Genomic DNA, 20,589 nt, shown 5'->3' with positions numbered 1-20,589 from the left:
AAGAGCAGGGTTAGGAAGGGGAGGGTGCAGTGAGATTTTTTTGTTGTTGTTGCTGATGACAAGGTCTAACTACCAAACATTGAAAATGGAAAAACCTTCAAAACTTTTTAAAGAACATAGAATTTGTTTCTAAAGCTAAATGATGAAATGCTATGAAAGTCTTGCTGGAATCCAAACACAAACACATTCCAGTTAGCAGAGAGGTAGTCAATGTAAACTACAAACTACAGAGGTGTTATATAACAAAGTTGTTATTAGTTGCTCATAACACACCAGACAAGAACATGGGAGAAAGGGTGAGATTTCATTTTATTATGGGAGGGACATGAAGGTTAGTTATAATGTTTAAGTTAGTAACACAAGCACAGAAAGGTTTTACATGTAGATTTAAAATAACCAAACATGAATGAAACAATAGACCAAAAGGAGAAATAAAAAAGATAGATCATCTTTCTAGCCTCTGAACCGTGAACTGTTCACATGACCAAACAGCCTTGCTTGAATACACCGAGTCAAATCATCCTGTTGGTTTGTTTCATCCTCATCAGCATACATACTCTCATGAGTCATTCAACATCAACGCCCTAGTTAAAAACTTGAGCAATCACCTAATGCTTTGTGTCTCACTGTAACACCTTTAATATGACATCTGTAGAAACTGTATAGCAAGGTATGATTCATGGGAGGAGCAGCCAATCCTTGCTGAGCCAAAGGTTTCCAACGCGAACACGCACAACTACATTTTCCACTGCACTGCAATTTTCATGACGGTGTCATAGCACTTCAGGGGATTGTGCTTTAATGAGATGCGCATGTGAGAGTAGTGTCATACACCGCAGGCCAACAGATACCAGGACATCTCGCTTAACACCAAACGGCCATGACTCCAACACACAGAGATTAACTTAATATTCTCTACAGAACGTCACCCTGTACCAAAGTATTTGATAAGGCAACAGGTTTTCTGATCAAATCTCAATTTTGTACCAAAGCAGTAAGGATCCAATAAAACCAACCCAATTCCATCCAGCCGAGTCTCTGGAATCAGCCACACTGTGCCATGTCCATACATTGGGCTTGTTGCCTCCCTTGATTTACTGGTGGTATAAAAGTCTCAGACAAGTTGGTAGGTTTTCCACATAAATCTGGCTTGTGCCACCCAGAGGAAAGAGAATGTTAGCATTATTGATATTGTTTTGTTAGAGGATGAAATGGGATATCTGAATCAGAGAATCTGAGGATTTGAGAGAGGGAAAGTTAGTGTGTGTGGATGAAAGGAGAGATCTCAGGGGGTTCCAGAAGACACTTGGGTATTTTCCCCCTGCTGCTTTTGGAGACTAAATAAATAGTGCATCCATAATTTATGGCACCCAAGGGCTAATGGAATTCTGGCAAAGGGAACTGAGACAGTGTGTGTGTGTGACTGACCTTGGCTTGACTGCTGATACTTTATTTATCCGGCAGCTGATGGGTCCAGTAGTGGTCATAGGGTTCTCCTCAAACAGATTATTTGAAGAGCTGTCATCAAATGAACTGATGGGAGAGACTTCCTCAAAAGGATTATTGCACACGGTGACCTTTGCCTCGCTATACTGCTCCATCTGCTTCTCAACTTCCTCCAACGGTGCCCTTGCCTCCTCACGCCTTTGCTCTTCCTCCATCTGTGCATTTCTCCTTTTCTCTTCCTGTCTCAACTCCTCTGTTTTCATATTTTCTTCCTCTACCCTAAATCTTTCTTTCTGCGCCTTATCACTCCTCTCCTGTTCATTGCCCCTTTTTTCTTCAAGCCTCATTGTTTCGGCTTCCTCCTTCCTCAGCCTCTCCTCCTCTAATCTCCTTATCCTCTCTTCCCCCTCCCTGATCTTCCTCTCCTCTTCATCCTTCCTCAATATCTCCTCCTCAGATCTCCTTATCCTCTCTTCCTCCTCCCTGATCTTCCTCTGCTCTTCATCCTTCCTCAACATCTCCCTCTCTAATCTCCTTATCCTCTCTTCCTCCTTCCTGATCTTCCTCTCCTCTTCCTCCATTCTCAGCCTATCCTCCTCTTCCCTCTTAATTCTTTCCTCCTCCTCTGTCCTCTTTATCCCCATTTCCGCTCTCAGCCTATCTTCCTCCTCGGCCTTCCTCACTCTTTCTTCCTCCTCCCTCACTCTTCTCTCCTCCGCTCTCAGCCTATCTTCCTCCTCGGCCTTCCTCACTCTTTCTTCCTCCTCCCTTACTCTTCTCTCCTCCGCTCTCAGCCTATCTTCCTCCTCGGCCTTCCTCACTCTTTCTTCCTCCTCCCTTACTCTTCTCTCCTCCGCTCTCAGCCTATCTTCCTCCTCGGCCTTCCTCACTCTTTCTTCCTCCTCCCTCACTCTTCTCTCCTCCTCCTCGGCCTTCCTCACTCTTTCTTCCTCCTCCCTCACTCTTCTCTCCTCCTCTCTCAGCCTATCCTGCTCTCTCTTCACTCTTACTTCTTCCTCCCTCATCTCATCTTCCATCCTTAGTCTTTCTTCCTCCTCCCTTATCTCCCTCTGCCGTTCCTCCCTTCTTTGCATATCTTCCTCTTGTTCTCTCCTAATCCTTTCTTCCTCCTCCTTAATCCTCTCCTCTTTCTCCCTCTTCAAGCTTTCCTCCTCCTCCCTCATTTTCCTCTCATCCTCCTTCCTCAGTCTATCCTCCCTCTTCATTCTTTCATGCTCTTCTTGCCTCATCCTTTCCTCTTCTTCCCACCTCTTTTGTTCCTCCTGTAACCTCATCATTTCCTGTTCTTTCTTCTTTACCCTCTCCTCTCCCTCCTCCTTCAGTCTCCTCTTCTTCTCTTCCATCATTCTACTTTCCTCCTCAACCCTAATCTTTTCCTCCTCCATCCTCTTTCTGTTTTCCTGCTCCTCCTTCCTTGTTTTCTCTTCCTCCTCAAACCTAAGTCTTTCTACCTCCTTCCCAATCCTCCTTTTCTCTTGTTCCTCCTTCCTCATCCTCTCTTCCTCTAACGTCTTTCTTTCCTGCTCTTCCTTTCTCTTCATCTCGTCCATCTTAACTCTTTCTTCCTCTTCCTCCTCTTCCTCTTCTGCCCTGCTGCTCTCCCCCTCTGCCCAGGGTGAGGGCTGCTTCAGGGCCGTGAGAGAGTCCATGGAGGTGCTGGAGCTCTTACGGCCCTGGGCCCTGCGTAGGTCTTCCATGGAACCGTGGCCTGAGCTGGCAAGGCTGAAGGTGGAGCCGGTGCGTGCACTCCGGGGATGGGGATGTTCTGTGTACAAGTGACTGCCGTTGATGCACAGGTTACTCTGCTCTGCAAGCGGGGCATGGATCTTAGAGCGCCCTAGAGACAGGGAGCCCTGAGAAGCCTTACTGTCGGAACTGCCTGTGCGCTTATGGGTCAGAAACTTGAATTTATTTTTACCTGTGGATGAGAAAGGGGGGGGGGGTTGATTTGTAAACACAGTGTAACAAGTTTTCTAATAGATTGCTATATTTAAAATGGAAGGCCAGTCTGTGATGATGCTCACCTTCAGAGGAGTCCTCATTGAGGCCTGAGGAGGGGCTGCCACTCAGTGAGGAGTCCTTCTCCGGCAGAGGGCCCAGGACAGACATGGATTGAGATAGTCCGTGACGCTGCAGATTAGATTTAGGGGAAAACAGAGACTTCAGCTTGTTTTTCTTCTTTTTCTCTTCTTTGTCTGCACCTCCCTCCCCTTCCCCCTCTCCCTCGCTGTCCGTCAGAACCTGGGTGAAGGACGGCACCACGGCAGACGCTGAGTCCGACAGACCCTCCTTCTTCTTGCCTCGAACCTTGTCCTTGAACTTGCCCAGGCGCGAGCGCGGCTTGTCTGTAGCAGAGAGGTCGAACATGCTGGCTGTCAGGTTGTTCTTCATAAACTGGATGTCCACCAGCACCTCTCCCCTGTCTTTGTCTGGCTTGCCTGCCTTATCCAACAGCTTATGCCATCTGTTGAGAGAAAGTCTATTGTTTATCAAATAGTTTAATTGAATTGGTACGAAACACATGCTGTTCTTATCGGAGAGATGGCTCAAGAACAAGGTCTATGAATGTGAGGCAGTGAAAGAAAGAACCAAGGTAATGTTTTATTTGTTTAGATGTCAACTGAGCTCCTCCAATAAGGGCACTCAGAAATAACTAGAAATGTGTAGGCATTCGCCACTCTCTTCAGATAACGCACACTTAGCAGACTGATCTGTCTGAACAACCACAGCATGCATAAGCAGAGGAAGGCTGATAATCAAATAAGTGTCATGTGTTCATCAGTCCCTGGGCCTCACCTCCAGTTCTAAAAATATAGTGTCTACATGTTGTTAGCTCTCACAAATAAAGAAAGCTGTCACCCATGGCATAGCTTTATTCAAGGCTGTATTTTTCCCCTTATTTGTTGACCTCTAATCCTATTGGTTCCAAGGGTTTTATCATAGCCAAGAGAATAATTCCAGTAAGTTGGGGCTGCTGCTATTTTTCCTTTCAAATGTTAAGAGTCCTTCCATGGAAACAGTGATTCTTTTTGGAGAGGCCCAAGGGTGGAGGAGCCAGGGGAAATGACCAATGATGCGGTAAGTGACCTTGAGAGTCAGTGGGCATTATGATTCATACTAAATGGTCACCATAGAAATAAAGACAATTTCATCCTTGCCGTCCTACTAAGTTGTTGCACACTTCTGTTGTATGTTAAGACTGAACACCATGCCTTAAAATATACTGTATAGGCTACTACAGGCCATCAGTGGAAATGGGTGGGGGTGGGGGGGACCGGGTTCCGGGAGTGAAATAATTTTGCAATGTGAATTTCTAAACTGAATTAATGGACTTTACATTGGAGGGTTCTATGAGTGATCATAGCTACATGCTATGCAGGTAAAATATAGTTGGAGTCTGTTAAGATTACACTCAATTTAGGTTCATATTTAATGAATCACTTACAAAATCCCCAGGCACTTTTTTTGATGAATGCAGTATATTAAATATAATCAGAATATCACAAAACAAGTTCCTCTACGCCAAGTCTGTTTCACTTGTATAGAAGATGCCTTCTGGGAAAAAGAAGGTCAGAGTACAAAAGAAAGGCTCACATCGTAAGAACTGCATCAAGTAATTTCTTGTCGTCCATGCTGATTGGTTCAATGACCCTCAAGAAATCACTGTTGTATGTATTCAGTTATAAAGAAGGTACTGTTCATACATCTGTATGTTTCCGCTGTTCATATAATGGAATAACAGTCAAAACAACCATCCATTTATAGTTTTGAACTGAGCAATGCAGAGCTGAGTCAGCAGTAAAAGTCTGTCAAGCAAAACCCATAAGGCCCGAGGTCGCCTGTTCCTCAACAACCCAGCTGACGTCTTGAAGGAAGTGAGTGAGGAAGGGGGCAGGAAGAGTCAACCAGGGGTCTCAGACCTGTGAGGTGTGTGTGGCCATGAGTGCCCTCTTGGAGGTTACAAAAACAAAATGAACACAATGCTGTGACTGCAGCTTATCTTCGGTGAAGCACTCAATGTGAAACAGAAAAGCAATAAAAAAAACAGACTGACTGCTCACAGAATGACAAATATGATGAATAACTGTATGGGGGGAGAGAGAGCCTCTCCTCACTATTACTGCAGCTTTGTTGTTGAGAAGACAGCATGGGGAAGCATAGGGCAAGGTAGGTAGGGGTGACAGCTTTCATTGTTGTCCAATGTGATTATTCATTCACAGAAAAATAGAGCAATACATTTGGGAATTCGACAACAACGTAAAACAAATCCAACTTTGTCACATGCACCGAATACAACAGGTGTAAACCTTACCGTGAAATGCTTTCTTACAAGCTCTTAACCAACAATGCAGTTCAAGAAATAGAGTTAAGAAAATATTTACTAAATAAACTAAAAAAATAACAATAACAAGGTTATATGCAGGGAGTACCGGTGCCGAGCCAACGTGCGGGGGTACAGGTTAGTCAAGGTCATTTGTACATGTAGGTGGGGGTAAAGTGACTATGCATACATAATAAATAATTGCAGTGTAAAAACAAATAGGGGGGGGGGGGGTCAATGTAAATAGTCTGGGAGGCCATTTGATGAACTGTTCAGCAGTTTTATGGCTTGGGGGTAGAAGCTGTTAAGGAGCTTTTGGTCCGAGACTTGGCGCTAGGATTACCACTTCACGTGCGGTAGCAGAGAGAACAGTCTATGACTTGGGTGACTGGAGTCTGACAATTTTCTGGGCTTTCCTCTGACACCGCCTAGTATATAGGTCCTGGGTGGTAGGAGGCTTGGCCCCAGTGATGTACTGGGCCGTACACACTACCCTTTGTACCGCCTTACGTCAGAGGCCGAGCAGTTGCCATACCAGCCAGTGATGCAACCGGTCAGGATGCTCGATGGTGCAGCTGTTGAACTTTGAGGATCTGGGGACCCATGCCAAATCTTTTCAGTCTTCTGAGGGGAAAAGGTGTTGTCGTGCCCTCTTCAAGACTGTCTTGGTGGACCATGAAAGTTCATTGGTGATGTGGACACCAAGGAACTTAAAACTCTCGACTGTCTGTTCAGCACACCTTTTCCTGTAGTCCACGATCATATCCTTTGTCTTTCTCACATTGAGGGAGAGGTTGTTGTCCTGCCACCACACTGATCTCCTCCATATAGGCGGTCTCATCGTTGTCGGTAATCAGATCTACCACTGCTGTGTCATCTGCAAACTTAATGATGGTGTTGGAGTCGTGTAGGGCCCCAATGTTGAGGATCAGCATGGAAGACGTGTTGTTTCCTAACCTTACCACCTGGGGGTGCCCTGTCAGGAAGTCCAGGGTCCAGTTCCAGAGAGGTGTTTAGTCCCAGGGTCCTTAGCTTAGTGATGAGCTTCGTGAGCACTACGGTGTTGAACAGCTTTCTCACATAGGTGTTCCTTTTGTCCAGGTGGGAAAGGGCAGTGTGGGGTGCGATTGAGATTGTGTCATCTGTGGATCTGTTGGGGTGGCATGTGAATTGGAGTGGGTCTAGAGCTTCCGGGATGATGCTGTTGATGTGAGCTATGACCAGCCTTTCAAAGCACTTCATTGCTACCAACATGAGTACTATGGGGTGGTAATCATTTAGGCAGGTTACCTTCACTTCCTTGGGTACAGGGACTATGGTGGTCTTTTTGAAACATGTAGGTATTAGACTCGGTCATGGAGAGGTTGAAAATGTAATTGTAAACACTTGCCAGTTGGTCCACGCATGCTTTGAATACACGTCCTGGTAATCCGTCTGGCCCCGCAGCTTTGGAAATGTTGATCTGTTTAAAGGTCTTGCTCACATCGGCAACTGAGAGCGTTATCACACAGTCGTCTGGAACAGCTGGTGCTCTCATGCATGCTTCAATGTTGCTTGCCTCGAAGCGAGCATAAAAAGGCATTTAGCTCGTCGAAGCACGCGTCACCAGGCAGCTCGCGGCTGGGTCTCTTTATAGTCCGTAATAGTGTTCAAGCCCTGCCACATCCGACGAGCGTCAGAGCCGGTGTAGGTAGGACTCAATCTTAATCCTGTATTGATGCTTTGCCTGTTTTATGGGTCGCCTGAGTCTGTAGCGTGATTTCTTATAAGCGTCCAGATTGGTGTCCCGCTACTTGAAAGCGGCAGCTCTAGCATTTAGCTCGATGCGGATGTGGCCTGTAATCCATGGCTTCTGGTTGGGATATGTACTGTGGGGACGACATCTTCGAAGCACATGTTGATGAAGCCGATGACTGAGGTGGTATACTCCTCAATCAAATGGAGGGCGAGGGAGAGCCTTGTATGCATGTGTGTGGAGTAAAGGTGGTCTAGAGTTTTTTTCCCCCTCTGTGACATGCTGGTAGAAATTAAGTAAAACAGATTTGTTTGCCTGCACTAAAGTCCCTGGCCACTAGGAGCACCGCTTCTGGATGAGCATTATCTTGTTTGCTTATGGCCTTATACAGCTTGAGAGCGGTCTTAGACGGGCTACGAATAATATAGATGAGAAATCTCTTGGTAGACAGAGTAATTTATGATAAACTGTAGATCACACTACCTTAGGCAAGCAATACCTTGAGACTTCTTTAAAATGTAGACATTGCGCACCAGCTGTTATTGACAAATACACACACATACCCCTGCCCCTTGTCGTACCAGACGTAGTTTCTCTGTTCTGTAGATGCATGAAAAATCCCGCCAGTTCTATATTATCCGTGTCGGCGTTCAGCCACAACTTGGTGAAACATAAGATATTACAGTTTTTAATGTCCCATTGGTAGGATAGTCTTGATCGTGTATCATTCATTTTGTTTTCCAATGATTGCATGTTGGCCAATAGAACAGATGGTAGTGGAGGTTTAGTCACTCGACTACGAAATTCTCAGAAGGCAGCCTGACCTCCGCAACCTTTTTCTCTGTCTTTTAACACAAATGACAGGGATTTGGGCCCATTCCCGACAAAGCAGTATATCCTTTGCGTCGGACTAGTTAAGTAAAGAAATCTTTGTCCAGTTCGAGGTAAGCAATCGCTGTTCTGATGTCCAGAAGTTATTTTCGATCATAAGAGACAGTAGCAGCACCATTATGTACAAAATAACTTCAAAAAAGGTCAATGTGGTCAGGCTTGTTCAACCTGTCCCTCCATTCCATTGAGTCAATTACTGTGAAATGTACATAGACATTCCATAATTGATGTAGATTACTGTGTATGTAAACAAGTTCTGTTTAGTTAACGCATCTCCCTTTGAGGGATGCCATTGCGTCTAACAATACTGATCCAGTCTTGAATATTAGTCAGGTTCACACACCCTCCTTCCATGTTACGGAGTGACTGACAACACCCCAAAGACTAATTCTTTCCTACAACACCTCCCTGCTAGTGTTTGGAATACTGAGCAAGCACATCAGGGACATTCGTGCCCGCTTGTGGAATCTACTTAGGGGCCACATAGCAGTCACAGCTGTTATACTGTACGCAGTAGCTGAGTAGTTATGTAAACAAACATTCTAAACCAACTCTTTGGCCGTACAGCTGCACTACCACAAGCTGCATTGCCAAAGCAGTAAGGAATGGACACTTACAGTAAGCCCAATTATTATTTCATCCCAATATAGCTCTGTAATTCAATTGATGTTTGACAACAAAGGACAGTTCATTCTTCTCTCTGTGGTGAAAATGTCAAGTTGTTTTAAAAGTTTCTCAGTGAACAGGACACACCCAGACAATCCTTGTAGTTGTTCACGGATGCCTGTGTGGACGTCACATCACACCTCTAAACAGACCCTTGTGAACAACACCCTGCTAGGGAAGGGCCGGGCATTGGAGAAAGGGAAAGGGGGATACCTTGTCAGTTGTACAATTGAATGCATTCAATGAGAAGAAGAAGAGGAGAAGTAACTTAAAGTCAGTAAGTTACAGTTAACTGTAGTGGCGTTAGCTAGGTGGAGGGCGCTGACTAAGAGCAGGATACAACAGCCAATGAAAGGGTCATTTAGTATGAAAAGGTCCGGCATCAGAGTATCATCGCTGCAGTCTCGCATCCCAGTGTGAAGTACACAACGTGCAGTAATACTGCTGCTCACAGGCATGATAGACTAATGGAAAGAGATGGAACACTGTGTGAGTCAGCATTTAGGCTATTATTATTCTAATGGCTCTTTCAGCACATACTCTTCCTGTGTAACCCTGAATGGCTGATAAAACAATGCCTTCCTTGACACAAACCGTTCTTATCACAATGTGCAGCTGAGTCTCTCCCCCTCATACAAATGCACACACACATTCACTGGGAGAGACGTAACTGAAAGCCAGCCTTTTATTCAAAATATGGCCCCTATAATAAGGTTTGCAGATTAAATCTGCGTTTGGTGCAGTCACTCTTATAAAGTATCTGTTTATGAACAGCCTTGTCCTTGACATAGTAATGCCACAGAGGAGGTACTCCATGTACCTTCATTGTGATAAAAAGAGTTGAAGAAAAATATGCACAGATAAATGTGCTGCCATGTCGCTTTTCCATATCCTCATGGAAATCATGCATTAGTAATGAGTACGGTTACATGCACACAATAATATGACCATTAGGAATAAATCAGGTTAATATAGTAGTTCAATTTAAATGTTTACATGCTTTGAAAGAATAATTATTTCCCTAATAATCCTGTTTACATGGACACATCTGAAATCAGGTTACCTGATGGGACTTTGGTAAATGCAGAAAATCACCAATCAAAATAAACATTCTATTACTGCAACCATGTTACTTTTGTGATGCCTATTTGATTCTGAGTTGGGACGTATAACGTTTGTAAGTGAAAACTATTTCTAAGACGCATACTTTCAGTTTTACCAAACTCACGAAAGAGGGACGCTTGCCCATGCGCAGATCAAATACACCAAGGTGTTTACTAATAATTCCAAAGATTGCCCCGAAATCCTGGTGTTCAATCGGCGTATACCGACTGTGACTATGACTTTAGGCTGATTAAGAGAGAAGCAGAGTAAGGTGTTTACATGACAAATGCCATGCTCAGCCTACTGCCATGCTCAGCCTACTGCCATAATCAGTCTAATATTGAATTATTAGTGTGCATGTAAACGTACTAAATGTTATATTAATACACTATGCAAAATGAGGCATTACTATTCAGCAGTTTATGGTCCCCATTGTACATGTACCCTACTTCTGTACATGTGTCAGATCAGTAACACACACAGACAGGATTTGAGGCTGATTTCTCAGGTCCATGTTCCACCTTCACAAACTTGATGGGGAAGCAGGTATATACAGTACCAGTCAAGTGTGGACACACAATCTCTTTCAAGGGTTTTTCCTTTATTTTTACTATGTTCTACATTGTAGAATAATAGTGAAGATATCAAAACTATTAAATAACACATGTAATCATGTAGTAAGCATAACAAGTGTTAAATCAAAATATATTTTATATTCTTCAAAATGGCCACCCTTTGCCTTGATGACAGCTTTGCACAGTCTTGGCATTCTCTCAACCAGCTTCACATGGAATGCTTTTCCAACAGTCTTGAAGGAGTTCCAACATATGCTGAGCGCTTGTTGGCTACTTCTCCTTCACTCCGTGGTCCAACTCATCCCAAACCATCTCAATTGGGTTGAGGTCGGGTGATTGTGGAGGCCAGGTCATCTGATTCAGCACTCCATCAGGGATGGTGTATCCCTGCAGAATGCTGGTTAAGTGTGCCTTGAATTCTAAATAAATCACTGACAGTGTCACCAGAAAAGCAACCTCACACCTTCTCCATGCTTCACGGTGGGAACCACACATGCGAAAATCACCCGTTCACCTACTCCGCATCTCAAAGTCACAGCGGTTGGAACCAAAATTCTCTAAATTGGACTCATCAGACCAAAGGACAAATTGCCATTGGTGTAATGTCCATTGCTCGTGTTTCTTGGACCAAGAAAGTCTCTTCTTATTGGTGTCCTTTAGTATTTTTTATTTATTTTTTTGCCGCAATTTGACCAAGAAGGATTGATTCACGCAGTCTCCTCTGAACAGTTGATGTTGAGATGTGTCTGTTACTTGAAGCATTTATTTGGGCTGCAATTTCTGAGGCTGGTAAATCTAATGAACTTATTCTCTGCAAATCAAATCAAATTTTATTTGTCACATACACATGGTTAGCAGATGTTAATGCGAGTGTAGCGAAATGCTTGTGCTTCCAGTTCCAACAATGCAGTAATAACCAACAAGTAATCTAACTAACAATTCCAAAACAAATTTCTTATACACAGTGTAAAGGGATAAAGAATATGTACATAAAGATATGAATGAGTGATGGTGCAGAGCAGCATAGGCAAGATACAGTAGATGGTATCGAGTACAGTATATACATATGAGATGAGTATGTAAACAAAGTGGCATAGTTAAAGTGGCTAGTGATACATGTATTACATAAGGATGCAGTAGATGATAGAGTACAGTATATACGTATACATATGAGATGAATAATGTAGGGTATGTAAACATTATATTAGGTAGCATTGTTTAAAGTGGCTAGTGATATATTTTACATCCTTTCCCATCAATTCCCATTATTGAAGTGGCTGGAGTTGAGTCAGTGTGTTGGCAGCAGCCACTCAATGTTAGTGGTTGCTGTTTAACAGTCTGATGGCCTTGAGATAGAAGCTGTTTTTCAGTCTCTCGGTCCCAGCTTTGATGCACCTGTACTGACCTCGCCTTCTGGATGATAGCAGGGTGAACAGGCAGTGGCTCGGGTGGGTGTTGTCCTTGAAGATCTTTGTGGCCTTCCTGTAACATCGGGTGGTGTAGGTGTCCTGGAGGGCAGGTAGTTTGCCCCCGGTGATACGTTGTGCAGACCTCACTACCCTCTGGAGAGCCTTACGGTTGCGGGCGGAGCAGTTGCCGTACCAGGCGGTGATACAGCCCGCCAGGATGCTCTCGATTGTGCATCTGTAGAAGTTTGTGAGTGCTTTTGGTGACAAGCCGAATTTCTTCAGCCTCCTGAGGTTGAAGAGGCGCTGCTGCGCCTTCTTCACGATACTGTCTGTGTGAGTGGACCAATTCAGTTTGTCTGTGATGTGTATGCCGAGGAACTTAAAACTTACTACCCTCTCCACTTCTGTTCCATCGATGTGGATAGGGGGGTGTTCCCTCTGCTGTTTCCTGAAGTCCACAATCATCTCCTTAGCTTTGTTGACGTTGAGTGTGAGGTTATTGTCCTGACACCACTCTCCGAGGGCCCTCACCTCCTCCCTGTAGGCAGTCTCGTCGCTGTTGGTAATCAAGCCTACCACTGTTGTGTCGTCCACAAACTTGATGATTGAGTTGGAGGCGTGCTTTGCCGCGCAGTCGTGGGTGAACAGTGAGTACAGGAGAGGGCTCAGAACGCACCCTTGTGGGGCCCCAGTGTTGAGGATCAGCGGGGTGGAGATGTTGTTGCCTACCCTCACCACCTGGGGGCGGCCCGTCAGGAAGTCCAGTACCCAGTTGCACAGGGCGGGGTCTAGACCCAGGGTCTCGAGCTTGATGATGAGCTTGGATGGTACTATGGTGTTAATGAAGTCGATGAACAGCATTCTCACATAGGTATTCCTCTTGTCCAGACGGGTTAGGGCAGTGTACAGTGTGGTTGAGATTGCGTCGTCTGTGGACCTATTTGGGCGGTAAGCAAATTGGAGTGGGTCTAGGGTGTCAGGTAGGGTGGAGGTGATATGGTCCTTGACTAGTCTCTCAAAGCACTTCATGATGACGGAAGTGAGTGCTACGGGCGGTAGTCGTTTAGCTCAGTTACCTTTGCTTTCTTGGGAACAGGAACAATGGTGGCCCTCTTGAAGCATGTGGGAACAGCAGACTGGTATAGGGATTGATTGAATATGTCCGTAAACACACCAGCCAGCTGGTCTGCGCATGCTCTGAGGGCGCGGCTGGGGATGCCGTCTGGGCCTGCAGCCTTGCGAGGATTAACACGTTTAAATGTTTTACTCACCTCGGCTGCAATGAAGGAGAGACCGCATGTTTCCGTTGCAGGCCGTATCAGTGGCACTGTATTGTCCTCAAAGCGGGCAAAAAAGTTAGTCTGCCTGGGAGCAAGACATCCTGGTCCGTGACTGAGCTGGATTTATTCTTATAGTCCGTGATTTACTGTAGACCCTGCCACATACCTCGTGTCTGAGCCGTTGAATTGAGATTCTACTTTGTCTCTATACTGACGCTTAGCTTGTTTGATAGCCTTACGGAGGGAATAGCTGCACTGTTTGTATTCAGTCATATTACCAGTCACCTTGCCCTGATTAAAAGCAGTGGTTCGCGCTTTCAGTTTCACGCGAATGCTGCAATCAATTCACAGTTTCTGGTTAGGGAATGTTTTAGTCGTTGCTATGGGAACGACATCTTCAACGCACGTTCTAATGAACTCGCACACCGAATCAGCGTATTCGTCAATGTTGTTGCCTGACGCAATACGAAACATGTCCCAGTCCACGTGAAGGCAGTGGAGGTAACTCTGGATCTTCCTTTCCTGTGGCGGTCCTCATGAGAGCCAGTATTATCATAGCGCTTGATGGTTTTTGCGACTTGAAAAAACTACCTTATGAAGCTGGTTGAGTGAATGCCATGTGTGCAAAGCTGTCATCGGGGCAAACGGAGGCTACTTTGAAGAATCTCAAATATATTTGGAATTGTTTAACACTTTTTTGGCTACTACATAATTCCATGTCTTATTTCATTATTTTGATGTCTTCATTATTATTCTACAATGTAGAAAATAGTCCAAATAAAGATTAACCCTGGAATAAGTAGGTGTGTCTGAACTTCTGACTGGTACTATACAAACACAGTTTAGAGTTAAGAAATCATTACCAGAGGGATATTTGTGCTGTGTCAATGTCTAGATACCGTGCCAATTGTGGAAACTGCTCTTTAAATAAAACATGTTATTTTTCAAAAGGCAATCCGCTAGTCCTTTAGAAAATGAATAAAAAAAATGTCTGAATGAATCTGAATGAACTGCATCTGTTTCAGAGAGAGGTAGAAGCTGTCTGCAGCTGGCAGGGGCTAGTGAGAACTGGAAGGAAGGCAGTGGAAACAGAAACACCGAGTTATCTGCTTTAAGTCAAACATAACGCGCTCTGTTTGGGAGCTGGTAAAGCCACGGTCAAGTCCCAACCACCAGAGAGGGGGAGCACATAATAGGTTTGTTTTTCAAGTTAAACACTCTGGAATGTGAGGCTAAGTCTGGATTTGGCCGCCGCAGAAATCAGATACACCATCGTCAACCTTGAGAAAGCAGTAGTACACAATAAGAAAACTCCCTGAACACGGCTCACTGGTTTTAAGACATTTTCCGAAGAACTCAAAACGAAGGTTGATAGGACTATATACAATGCATAAGGTGTATGAATCAGGTTTTATGAGTTACAATGGACATCCTTTGACCAGACATCGAAAAACGGTTGAGAGGCTATGAAGATGGCATATAAAAGTAGCTCTGGGAAGAATTCAGGTCTGAGAAGAAAATTACAAAAATTCTGCTGAAGTTTGGCATTTTAGCTAAAGGTCAGAGATAACAACAACGTCACATGAACCTATCACTGTCACACAGAGGGGAAAAAAATTATCCGCCCGTGGAGATCCTCAGCCCTGTCTCCAGACTGTCTCCTACTCAGATAAAGCATGTAGCATGAAACCAATTATCATCATGGAGAATGGACTTTACATAGGGCATGAGAAGTCTGATCTTATATAAGGAGATGGCAAATCATGATGGATCTTTGCATAGGTCATCAGAAAGATGCAAAAACCAAACTAGATTTACTCTAAAAGTCTGACCAAGAAGCACTCTCCTTACACATCACAAGACACAGCAATATCCACTTTCAAGAGTGTCCACTTACCAGACTTAAGTGTGTGCGTGCAGTGCACATCACCTGGTGCTGAGTATAGCAGCTAAATAAGACATGGGCACATGTGTGTGGACTGAAATACTTAGGGACAGCTTAGTGAGATGTAACATTTCTCAAGAAGTTGTGAAATAAATAAGCCTGCAGCCCCCCCCCCCCCACACACACACACACACAGTAAAGACTATTGCATGTTTCCCAGTTGAAACAGTTCCCGCATATATTATGATGAAATTTTGAGATGTTTTTGTTTGGTTTGGGTTTTTGGCAGGGTTTTTTCAGCTGTTTGCTCGTACAAAAATATTATTAAATTAAGTATTTGTCATTCAACGAGAGAACTATAAAACTTCACACACACACAGTAATATACAACAATTTCTCTATGTACATTTCACAGGAATTGACTCAATGGTATAGAGCAGGGCTCTCCAACCCTGTTCTTAGTAGCACATTTATCTGTGCATATTTTTCTTCAACTCTTTTTATCACAATGAAGGTACATGGAGTACCTCCTCTGTGGCATTACTATGTCAAGGCTGTTCATAAACAGATACTTTATAAGAGTGACTGCACCAAACGCAGATTTAATCTGCAAACCTTATTATAGGGGCCATATTTTGAATAAAAGGCTGGCTTTCAGTTATGTCTCTCTCAGTGAATGTGTGTGTGTGCATGTGTATGAGGGGGAGAGACTCAGCTGCACATTGTGATAAGAACGGTTTGTGTCAAGGAAGACTGTTTTATCAGCCATTCAGGGTTACACAGGAAGAGTATATGCTGAAAGAGAACAATAGCCTAAATGCTGACTCGCACAGTGTTCCATCTCTTTCCATTAGTCTATCATGCCTGTGAGCAGCAGTAGTGCACGTTGTGTACTTCACACTGGGATGCGAGACTGCTGCATTGAGATGATACTCTGACGCCGGACCTTTTCATACTAAATGACCCTTTCATTTACTGTTCTATTCTGTTCTTAGTCAACTCCCTCCACCCAGCTAACGCCACTACAGTTAACTTCCTTTTCACAGATGTTCAGTAAAGTTACTTCTCCTCTTGTTCTTCTCTAATGCCCGGCCCTTCCCTAGTAGGGTGTTGTTCACAAGGGTCTGTTGAGAGTAGAGGTCAACCGATTCATCGGAATGGCCGATTAATTAGGGACGATTTCAAGTATTCATAACCATCAGTATTTTTGGGAGCCGATTTGACAATTAAAAAAAAAAAATATATATATATATATATATATATATATATATATATATATATATATATATATATATATATATATTTATTCATATATTTTTTTAAATACCTTTATTTTAACTAGGCAAGTCAGTTAAGAACACATTCTTATTTTCAATGACGGCGTAGGAACGGTGGGTTAACTGCCTTGTTTAGGGGCAGAACGACAGATTTTCACCTTGTCAGCTCAGGGCACCAATCTTGCAACAGTTAATTAGTCCAATGCAATAACGACCTGCCTCTCTCTCGTTGCACTCCACAAGGAGACTGCCTGTTAAGTGAATGCAGTAAGCCAAGGTAAGTTGTTAGCTAGCATTAAACTTATCTTATAAAAAACAATCAACTATAATCACTAGTTAACTACACATGGTTGATGATATTACTAGATATTATCTAGCGTGTCCTGCGTTGCATATAATCTGACTGAGCATACAAGTATCTGACTGAGCGGTGGTAGGCAGAAGCAGGCGCGTAAACATTCATTCAAACAGCACTTTTGGGCGTTTTGCCAGCAGCTCTTCGTTGTGCGTCAAGCATTGCGCTGTTTATGACTTCAAGCCTATCACCTCCCGAGATGAGGCTGCTGTAACCGAAGTGAAATGGATAGCTAGTTAACGCGCGCTAATAGCGTTTCAAACATCACTCGCTCTGAGCATTCTAGTAGTTGTTCCCCTTGCTCTGCATGGGTAACGCTGCTTCGGTGGTGGCTGTTGTGTTGCTGGTTCGAGCGAGGAGAGCTATACTGTTGCACTGGCAATACTAAAGTACCTATAAGAACATCCAATAGTCAAAGGTATATGAAATACAAATGGTATAGAGAAATAGTCCTATAATAACTACAACCTAAAACTTCTTACCTGGGAAGGTAATGTTAAGACTCATGTTAAAAAGGAACCACCAGCTTTCATATGTTCTCATGTTCTGAGCAAGGAACTGAAATGTTAGCTTTCTTACATGGCACATATTGCACTTTTACTTTCTTCTCCAATTTGTTTTAGCATTATTTCTTTATTGAAACCAAATTGAACATGTTTCATTATTTACTTGAGGCTAAATTGATTTTATTGATGTATTAAATTAAGTTAAAATAAGTGTTCAGTATTGTTGTAATTGTCATTATTACAAATAAATAAAAATCGGCCGATTAATCGGTATCGACTTTTTTGGTCCTCCAATAATCTGTATCGGCGTTGAAAAATCATAATCGGTCGACCTCTAGTTGAGAGGTGTGACATGATGTCCACACAGGCACCAATCAGTGAACAACTACAAGGATTGTCTGGGTGTGTCCTGTTCACTAAGAAACTTTCAAAACAACTTGACATTTTCACCACAGAGAAGAATGAACTGTCCTTTGTTGTCTAACGTCAATTGAATTACAGAGCTATATTGGGATGAAATAATAATTGGGCTTACTGTAAGTGTCCATTCCTTACTGCTTTGGAAATGCAGCTTGTGATAGTGCAGCTGTAAGGCCAGAGAGTTGGTTTTAAATGTTTACATAACTACTCAGTATAACAGCTGTGACTGCTATGTGGCCCCTAAGTAGATTCCACAAGCGGGCACGAATGTCCCTGACGTGCTTGCTCAGTATTCCAAACACAAGCAGGGAGGTGTAGAAGGAAAGGATGAGTCTTTGGGGTGTTGTCAGTCACTCAGTAACATGGAAGGAGGGTGTGTGAACCTGACTAATATTCAAGACTGGATCAGTATTTTTTTAGACGCAATGGCCTCCCTCAAAGGGAGATGTTAACTAAACAGAACCTGTTTACATACACAGTAATCTACATCAATTATGGAATGTCTATGTACATTTCACAGTAATTGACTCAACCCTAATCTAGTTCACCTGATTCTAATAATTAGCTGGTTGTTAAGCTGAATCAGGTTAATTACAACTGGGGTTGTAGCAAAAACCTACAGGAGGGTAGCTCTCCAGGAACAGGGTCGGAGAGCCCCGGACTAGAGGGACATGTTGAACAAGCCTGACTGCATTGTTTTACATTTTTGTATGATTCCCAAATGTATTGCTCTATTTTTCTGTGAATGAATAATAACATTGGACAACAATGAGAGCTGCCACCCCTACCTACCTTGCCCTATGTTTACCCACACTGTCTTCTCTACAACAAAGCTGCAGTAATAGTGAGGAGAGGCTCTCTCTCCACCCATACAGTTATTCATCATATTTGTCATTCTGTGAGCAGTCAGTCTGTTTTTTTTATTGCTTTTCTGTTTCACATTGAGTGCTTCACCGAAGATAAGAAGCTGCAGTCACAGCATTGTGTTCATTTTGTTTTTGTAACCTCCAAGAGGGCACTCATGGCCACACACACCTCACAGGTCTGAGACCCCTGGTTGACTCTTCCTGCCCCCCCCCCCCCTCCTCATTTCCTTCCAGACTTCAGCTGGGTGTTTTATTCCAGGACAGAGTGTCACAGAACAGGCGACCCCAAGGCTCAGCTTTTGTTTGACCGAGGCTTTTACTGTTGACTCAAATCCTCATTGTTCAGTTCAAAACTATACATTAGGGATTGTTTTGACTGTTATTATAATATCTGAACACCTGAGACCTACAGATGTACATAACATTACCTTCTTTATAACAATTGAATACAGTCAAAATACAGTATACAGTCAAACAAAACCCTCTTTTAGGGCTTCAGTACTGCAAACCAATGGTTTGGAGATATTAAACCTTAACAGATATTCATAAAGGGAGAGAACACTGCTATGAACTAATGACTCAGAGGAGACAGGCAATTTGTGAGGTATTGGTAATGGGGTGTTGTGCTGCTCGCATGCTGCACTGTTATGAGCTAAATCAGTAGGCTGTCAAAACAAACAGAGTCACTCAATGGGGGGGTGAAGGCAGGCAATAGGAGTGAACTAAAAAGCAACAGGGCAACAATCAATATTATTCCATAGGCTCTAGCAACTGGTTGTAGCACTATACTGAGTGAATTGTCAGAGTAAACCCATGTGGGATAACACTTTAGGCCTTATAGCCTGCGCTTATACTGTATTGTTGTAATTAATACATAACATTGTTGTTGCATGTTGAGTTGGGTGATTATTACACAAGTGGAATATGGGAGCAGTCCCTGTTCTTGTATAATTACAACCCCTATTGAAGGCCAATGGAGTAGTGACATTGTGGTGCTCCAATGTCTTAAATAGGCTATCACAACTACAGAGATTATCCATTTAAAAAGGAATTGTGTTACTAACGGCAAACACTTTCTTGAGCAATGTAGAAATAGAAAGCTGTGATTATTACTGGACAGAGACGTGAACACTCACTCAGTCTTATTGCGGGATTTAACCTCGCTGAGCTCCAACAGGTTGATGACTGCGTGCCCGAGCAACTTGTCCGATCCCACGAGAGCCCGGTGCATTACGTGGACATGCAACGTACACTTCTCTGTGTTACCGTTGTGGAAGAGCGGCAGCTCGAACGTGGCCTCCTCTTTCCACACCGGTGCCACACTCTTTTCTGCCACCGATGTAGCGAATTTATCCTTGGCCACTTGCATGATGGCGTATGAGTCGTTGGTGCCATTTTTTCCCTTTATCCTCAGGCTTCTTGCCTGAAGCACAGTTACCTGTACGCTGGTGGGATACCACTGTTGGCTCTGGTCCGATAGAGACATGGCTGAGACCTGCGGAGGTTTGGACGAGTGGGTCTCTGAATAACGTCTAGAAACGTTTTGGTGTGCTACATAGAAGTAGATAAGTTAGTGTAGCGCGACAGAGAAAAACTTTTACCTATGGACGGTTGAGGAATCAGCTGAGTGGGCGTGGAATGTTGAAATACTCTTGCGAGACAGGTTATTTGCTGAGCCAAGACACACCCACAAATGAATGACAAAGCTTGACTTTCGACCGGATGCCTGAAAAAATACCCACATCATTAGGAAACATTATCCAATAGAAGTATATATACTAAACAAACATATAAACGCAACATTAAAAGTGTTGGTCTCATGTTTCATGAGC

General features: G+C 43.6%; 1 protein-coding gene across 3 annotated transcripts in view; it reads right to left on the bottom strand.

Annotated features, from left to right (window-relative positions):
* The window catches only part of rab11fip1b (RAB11 family interacting protein 1 (class I) b), a 28,987-nt gene extending 8,608 nt beyond the window's left edge, over positions 1-20,379 (bottom strand). For 2 of the 3 annotated variants that reach the window (XM_064942518.1, XM_064942516.1), the window contains exons 1-3: positions 19,894-20,379; positions 3,492-3,931; positions 1,429-3,385 (exon numbers count right to left, since the gene is read on the bottom strand). In XM_064942518.1, coding sequence (XP_064798590.1) covers positions 1,429-3,385; positions 3,492-3,931; positions 19,894-20,243 — 2,747 coding nt within the window. In that variant the 5' untranslated portion in view covers positions 20,244-20,379. The remainder of the gene's footprint in view (positions 1-1,428; positions 3,386-3,491; positions 3,932-19,893) is intronic. The other variant, XM_064942517.1, reaches the window with a different exon arrangement.
* Positions 20,380-20,589: the final 210 nt, after the last annotated feature.

This window comes from Oncorhynchus masou, chromosome 28 (genome assembly GCF_036934945.1).
Source record: "Oncorhynchus masou masou isolate Uvic2021 chromosome 28, UVic_Omas_1.1, whole genome shotgun sequence".
NCBI classification, from domain to species: domain Eukaryota; kingdom Metazoa; phylum Chordata; class Actinopteri; order Salmoniformes; family Salmonidae; genus Oncorhynchus; species Oncorhynchus masou.
The sequence above is the reverse complement of the archived record's forward strand: the minus strand, read 5'-3'. Positions and strand labels throughout refer to the sequence as shown.